Source organism: Corvus hawaiiensis, chromosome 6, assembly GCF_020740725.1.
Source record: "Corvus hawaiiensis isolate bCorHaw1 chromosome 6, bCorHaw1.pri.cur, whole genome shotgun sequence".
In the NCBI taxonomy this organism is placed as follows: domain Eukaryota; kingdom Metazoa; phylum Chordata; class Aves; order Passeriformes; family Corvidae; genus Corvus; species Corvus hawaiiensis.
In genome coordinates, this window is record NC_063218.1 from 47301867 (window position 1) to 47309373 (window position 7507).

General features: G+C 40.4%; 1 protein-coding gene across 1 annotated transcript in view; it reads left to right on the forward strand.

Moving 5' to 3' along the window:
• The window catches only part of LOC125327905 (mucin-5B), a 41988-nt gene extending 34909 nt beyond the window's left edge, over positions 1-7079 (forward strand). Inside the window, exons 40-47 of the mRNA XM_048307961.1 lie at positions 512-616; positions 1247-1287; positions 1889-2011; positions 2931-3026; positions 4291-4419; positions 5332-5371; positions 6046-6169; positions 6732-7079. Coding sequence (XP_048163918.1) covers positions 512-616; positions 1247-1287; positions 1889-2011; positions 2931-3026; positions 4291-4419; positions 5332-5371; positions 6046-6169; positions 6732-6906 — 833 coding nt within the window. The 3' untranslated portion in view covers positions 6907-7079. The remainder of the gene's footprint in view (positions 1-511; positions 617-1246; positions 1288-1888; positions 2012-2930; positions 3027-4290; positions 4420-5331; positions 5372-6045; positions 6170-6731) is intronic.
• Positions 7080-7507: the final 428 nt, after the last annotated feature.

Genomic DNA, 7507 nt, shown 5'->3' on the forward strand with positions numbered 1-7507 from the left:
ATAGGCACATTGGAGTGGTAATTTCTTCCATCTACATGCCAGGAGCTCTTGCTATCAGAAGAGAATTCCTCTGGTGCAATTTGTACTCTAAATTAGTGCCATGACCTGGCAGATACTTACACTGGAAAATCCCCTGTGGATCACTGGGATCACCAGGTGCTCCACAGGATCCTTTGGCTCTTGTCTTTCTGAGATGGGAGGGTGATCTCTCCACAGAGATCCACCCAATAAGGGAGGATGTGTTCATCTTCCAGGCTTCCCTAAGGCTTCCTGTGGAGGTTCCTGATACGTGTTTGCGCTCAACTTTGCATTTCCACCCTCCCAGTCCCAAATGCCCACCATAGCACAGGAGTAGCCTGCTCCTAACCCTGGCCATTCCCAGTATCTATTTCAAGACAAAGGATAGGGGACCCTGGTGATAGTGATAGGATGTTTTTTTTCAAGCTTTGTCTGCAGGTAATGCTGCTGGATGGGATGCTTTGGCTTATTTTATCTCTGCTGTCTATTGCAGAATGTGATATAAAAACCTGCATTATCAACAAAACAGGATGTGACTTAGGTTTCCAGCCAGTAGTTGCTATGTCTGAGGATGGTTGTTGCCCTATCTTCTCCTGTAGTAAGTACTTCATTTCCTTAAGGGGTTTTATTCCTTGAGGTATTTGATTTTTCTAAATGAGTTAAAATCAGAGGTGGTAGCTTCTTCCTTTCTCAGCCTTTACAATTCAGCTTTTTTTTTCTTTCCTTTTTTTTTTTTCTTTTTTTTTTTTTGGAATTGGAGTAACTGGTGCAGGTTTTCTGTAGCCAGTATTCAGTGAGTGTAAGTTATTGACCACATACGGAATGATGGTTAAACTGAACCCATCCAGAAGCTCTGCTGCCAAATTATATTTCCGGATTCACACACATAAGCCCATTGGCTTTGTTACCAGCACAGTGGTTAACAATAAAGAAAAGGTCAAGTAATTTCAAGTATGGGTAAAAAAACCATGAGGCAAATAGATTTTACCTTATGGAAAATACCAGCATGTAGAATTATCCCCACTTGAAACATAACATCTAAGCAGATGCTACATGTGAGCTTCTGAATAACAACTAGTACCAGTACTAGTTGCTTTTTTTTCCTCTTTTCATGTGTGCTATTAAGTTCAGCTCTACTCTTTGACTTCTCTAAATCACTCACAATTCAGAGATGAGAACAGTAACTGCATCATTCCTAGCACAACCTTTTAAATTTTTTTTCTTACAGTACCAAAAGGAGTATGTATTTCTGAAGGAGTTGAATTTAAGGTAGGTCTTCTTACAGACACTTCTTCCTATGAGTTAATGCTGCCTGAGTCAGAATTCTCTGAAGTTTTTGTTGTCAACACTCATACAAAAAGCAGGATTAGATTCTTCCCTGCCAGTAGTCTTATGTACTACTGGAAATGGGCATTGGACTAGGTGATTTGCAGAGGTCCCTCCCAACCCCAAGCAATCTGTGATTCTGGAATAGGTTAGTGAACAGGTAATGCCAGAGACCAGTAACTTGCTTACTAAAAGAGATCTTGCCTATGCTTTAGAGTTGATGGGTCAAAATTGTGATTGAACACAAATTTTAAATCTCTTTGAATGTTGTAAGATTATTGCTTGGTCAAACTGAGCAAAAATAGAGGCTTAGAATTTATTTAAAAAATCATTTAACATCATTGATACACTTGGGAGTGTCAGCCTTGTGTTCATTTTGTGATACTGCTGGTAAGGTTTTAGAGATCTGGAAGTACAATAATTTCAGGAAATTCTTCCAAAAATAAATCTCATAGACATTAATTTTTTTGACAGTCCAGGGGGACATTTATTTCAGAACCCTCTGAATACTTGTCATGGTTTTCTCTCTCCTCTATATTTCCAGCCAGGGGCAATGGTGCCTAAAAGCTCTTGCGAGAACTGTGTGTGCATGGATGAGCAGGATCCTGTGACACAGACCAACCGCATCCAGTGCCTTCCAGTGCAATGCCAAACCACCTGTCAGCAGGTCAGCACCTCCTTGACCACAGACAATGGCTGTTGAGTTGAAACAGGGACAGTAACTGCTTTCTCAGTGCAACATAGCAGACTCTTCTATTAATTGTTTTGTAAGTCCTTTTTAGGGTGCTGGTTATTTTTGCTCTAGCAAATTTAAGAGGTCACCCTTGGAAAGGTGCCCTGAGGGGAAATGATTGCAAACCTGTTGAAGTCTGACTGCTGAAAGATGTTTGTGTCATTCTGTTGGTGTTGCCCATTGTCAGCTCAAAAATGAAGATTGTGAGGAAACTGCACAGTGGTTTATATGTTTCCAGACACTTTCAGGACTTGTGGGTGCGGAGTACTCAGCTACTTCTCAGTACTTGTGAGAATCAGCATTCAAGTTGTTCAGTCTGTTCCTGAATATAAGGAGGGTGGTTGCCTTTCCATTCATGCCCAGATAAGGTCAAATGCACAACCAATGTTAAAAATGGACAAAACCTTTCATTATACTTTATCCTGAAGCCAGCCACACCCACCAGGAGACCAATGGATACCTAAAAGACAGCACAGAAAATCTTCACAGGTCTGACAGCAACAGTTCTTGCAGATAATGATATCAGACCAAGTGGTGGTGCCAGATTGTGGAAGTAATCATGTGCTAAATTAATTTTTTTGACCTGTTTTGTGTGTTAGCCTGAAGAAGAATAGTCAGTGAAAGGGTCTTCATGGCAACTGAAGTACCCAGAAGTCACTATTCAATAAGGCAGAAAAATTACCAGCTTTGATTGTCAGGCTTAAAATGGTTCCAACAGATTTCTAAAGACAACAGAATTGAAACCAGAAGGTTGGCTCATTTCCTCTGCCATCTTCAGTGTATCTTTGATCCAAAGATGCTTCAGGAACAAGACATTGGTTAACATGGATAAATAGAAACCTTATTCCTACAGGGTTTTCGCTATGTGGAAGAGAAGGGTCAATGCTGCAGCCAGTGCCAGCAAGTGGCATGTGTGGCAAATTTTCCATTTGGCAATGTGACCATTGAGGTAAGCATTCCCTTGCTGTGCACTCAAGCCTGAATTATCAAAAAGACCTCAGCATCTTTTCAACCAGTGTCATGCATTTCAAGGCTGGGAGGACCTCGAGGAGATGTAAAAATATCTGTGTTTCCAAAGTAAATGTAGATGTTCCCTGTAGCTGTTCCCTGCTGTGTGCATCTCACAGGCATTACTATGTTGACAATTATATTCTCTGGCAGGAATGGAAATCATGTTACCTCCACTTCTCCTGACATGAAATAGCAAGAAAGACTTTGGAAGGGATGGTGACATTATATAATGCTGCTCTTGCAGAGATACATGTGCTGGCTTCACATCACACTGCTCCCATCTGAAGCAGTTTCATTATTTTGCCCTGAAGATACAGAGATAGACAGTGTGAGCAAGCTGATATAACTGTGCTGCCAGTGGTTCTGTATTTGCTGAGGCAGAAATCAAGTGACACAGCTGCTGGAGCGTAGTGCGACTTGGTAACACACACAGCTAATACAGCTAATACATCATGTCCTGTGAATATAGCATTGTGTAGACATGAGCTGAGCCTTTAAAGGAAGGGCTTGATGATCTTGAAGGTCTTTTCCACCCTTAATGATTCTGTGATTCCATGATTCTAACTCTCTGGTTTTACTACAGCCTGCTACTCCTGGGTATGGTTAATGATACTGTTTCAACCAGTGACTTGCCTTACATGCTATTGCTTCTCTGATAGCTCTTGTGTTCATCTTTTTTATTTCATCCTTTTATTCCTTGATGATTTATCTTACAAGCTATATTTTCCTATTCCAATATATAATTTTTATCTCTCCATGAGTAGGCTTTGCAGTTATCCATTAACCTCTATTGCAAAGACTTTTGTTCTCTTTCACTCTTTTTAATTTTCTTCCATCTATTAAAAAAGAAAACTGTTGAAACCCTTTGAAAGAGTTATTTTTCTTTTGTCTATATTTTAGCCCACAAACATTAACACACCTACTTTCTGGCATTTCTGTTAATACCTTTATGCTCATTCTGGCATTCTTTCATTCCTTCCCCCTGGGTGGCCACAGAAGTGATTTTGCATAGACTGGTAGTGGGTGAGCTTGGTACATAATTTGTAGATGTGAGTTGCAGGCATCTCAGCCCTTTCAGAGTGGTATGAACAACCCAGTCTTTGACAGTTCATTGACTTTATTACTGTTTCAGTTTTCTAATTTTATTGCTATACTCCACTGGCTTTTTTTTCCCTTTTCTTTTTTTTCTCTGTTTTTATTAGGTTGGAAAGAGTTATAAAGATCCATATGACAACTGTACTCAGTACACATGCACTGAATCAGCAGGCCAGTTTTCCTTGACTAGTACAATAAAGGTCTGCCTACCATTTGAAGAAGCAAACTGTGTGCCAGTAAGTATTTTACAGCCAGAAAAAGGCTTCTGGAACAAGCCCTGATGCTGGCCTGGGAGTTATCTTTGCTGTTTTGAATGAGTATTTCTTGATCTTTCTGGTGTGATCATCCTTCTTTGAAGGAAATGTGCTTTTTCAGCCATGTGTCATGTGGAAGTAAAGCAAAAATATTTGCAAACAAGCCCACACAATTTACACTGTTGTGGGATAAGCACTAGAACTTGAAAGAGAAGGGTATTGGGGCAATAGCGAAGGGGAATCTTTTATCACTTGAGAAACATCAGCATTATAAAATGCCATTAAACAAGTGGTAATTCACCATGAATCCTTGGGGGACTGATGAACGCAGTGTCTTCTGACATCTGGTGTACTATTAAGTGGGGAAGTGGAACATGAACGAGCAAGGGGTAACATTCATATCTAGGCTTTCAGCTATTGGTGGTTTTCAGTAACTTTCAGAAGCATTTTGGGACTTCACAGCAGATCAAAGCAGGGACTAGGACAGCCATGTACTTGAATTAGCTCTGGGGCAGGCTCTGCACAGGTCAGGCTGTTCAATTCCAGGGGCAGCTGTGATTCTCTGAGACTGGGGTTTTTATGCTGGCTTCAATAGGAACTAAAGATTAGGCATGTATTACAGGGCATCTTACCTGGCTTGTGAATGATATATAATCCTAAGAAAATTCACTCCCTTCCTTGCTAGATTAATTTTTTTTTTTTTGGTTTTTTGTTTTTATGTTTTTTGTTTTTTTTCCCCCCAAGGAGCTTTATATATAATTGGTACACAAATAGGTCTGATGAGGAATTTGTGTGGATTAGAAATGAGGGACTGTAACTGAACTCTCATCATTGCTACTTTCTGCTTAGCACTACATGCATCTGAACTGACTGTTCTGGTTACTTTCAATACAGGGGACAGTTGAGGTGTCTTCAGATGGCTGTTGTAAGACATGTGAGTGCATTAAATCACTGATTCTCTACTCCAATACTGTTTGGTCCTTCCCTGCTTGCAGCCCTGTTTCTGCATGCACTGAGAGCCTGCAGTTTCCACAGACTGAAAGACAGTTTTACAGCAGCAGAACTGTTCTGTACCTCATAGCCAAGACTAAAAATCTGCCTCATTCTTCAAAGGGAACACTAACATTTTTAAATTTCCTTTTCTGTGCTTTCAAATAACTGAAGTACTGTTAGCTTGAACTATACTCCTGATAAGAAAACTTTTAGAAAACATTCTATGTATTATTGCACCTGCAAAATTGCACAGAAACAAAGGTTTGGGGTTTTTTTTTCTGTAGCATCTACTCAGAAATCCTATATTGTTATAGAGCCACAAATGTGATTTATAGCCATTTTAGAAAAACCTAAAACCTTCATGTCTCCTTTAGGTCTTGATTCAACAGTATCTTTACCTGCTAAAACTAGTCCACAAATGGAAAAGCACATTGACCAGTGGGGAATCGTTTGGCTGAATTAATGTCTCTTTGCACTCTCATTTGTGGTTTTGGTTGTGCATTTGAACTGTGAAAAGTTTTACTAGGATGAACTATCCTTGGTTTACTAGCAAATACCTTTCAAAACATTTGTTCCCCAGTGTGAAGAAGTCTAACAGAAGTGTTCTTCTGCCAGGTATTGACCTGCCACACAAATGCAAACGCAATGTGAAGGAGCAGTACATCATCCATGACAACTGCAAGTCAGCTGCTCCTGTCCCAGTGCCCTTTTGTGAAGGGATGTGCAGTACCTACTCCGTGTAAGTAGGAAGCCTTTTCCTGTCCTCCTCTGTGCCTAGTCTTCCTGGGTTCTTGTCACCAGTGGCCTGCAGCTGTTTGTCCCCTTCCTGCTGTTTGAAAGGACCCAGTTGGGAAACTGTGTGTGCAAAAGAGCACTCATTAGGAATGGCTTCAGCCTCATAGAGTGCCTTATCTTAGTCAGGAAAATAGATCCCTTGGGAAAGACATCAGCTAAATTTATTAAACATGCTCTTAAACATGTCCTTGTATGGTTTTTGAACTGCTCTGGTGTTTACTGGAGTTTTTTCCTCCTCTTTGTTCTCTGCATGAATTGCTCTTCTCTGTCTTGCTAGAATGGGCCTAATCCAAAATCCACTGAAGTTACTGGGATTTTCCCCACTGGTGTCAAAGGATCTGGCCCTGCATAGCCAATAGCATCCTGACGAAAGGCTGTTATGAATAAGCAGAAAAATAGATAGGAAATTTTGTTCCTTAGTAGTACATGCATTTGGAGCCGCAAATATGGATCAGGTTGGGAAGACAACAGGCAGCAGACTGATACGAAAAATCTCATTTCTATAGGTATTCTTTTGAGGCCAGTGAAATGGAACACAAATGCACCTGCTGCCATGAAAAAAGAAGTCACAAAGTGAAGGTGGAACTGGTTTGCTCGGACCATAAAACAGTCCAGTTCACCTATGTGTACGTAGATGAATGTGGATGTGTAGAAACAAAATGCCCAAAAAGGATAACATGAGTATAAACTAAAGGAAACATTTCGTCTCCCATTTAATCCTTCCCTAGCAAGTGAGTAGTTCAGAAAATAGCTGTGAGTAACCTTCAAATGACCATAGTAGCGCTTTTTCTTTCTGGTATTATATGCAGTTATGGAAATTAGCTAAGATTTTACTCTAAATGTTTGTAGAATAAACTGCATTTCAAAGAGGTCTTGCTCTCCTGTTTCAGTGATGCTGCTAAAGGGGCAAAGTGGCTGATGTCTTTAATCCCACACTGGTGTATAAACCAAGGTTATTACAAGACACTCTAGAGACAACTGATTCCTTTCAAAAGTCCTGCCTGAAGAAAGTGCACATTTTTAAACCATAACCACATGTATCACTTCATTTCCCTTAGAAGAGAACCAGTAATCACTTCCACAGCTGCGGTTCAGGCAAAGGCAGGACTTGGCTCAGGGCCACATTTCTGTTCTTCTCCCCAGTGGTCCTGAATCTACTTTGGCTGTGACTCTGGGTCACTGGAGGAAGTCAAGGTACTTTTTTCCCTTCTTCACAGTGAGCACTGTATCAGGGAGTGTAAAAACATGGTTCTTACATGTACTCTACAAAATTAATATATTT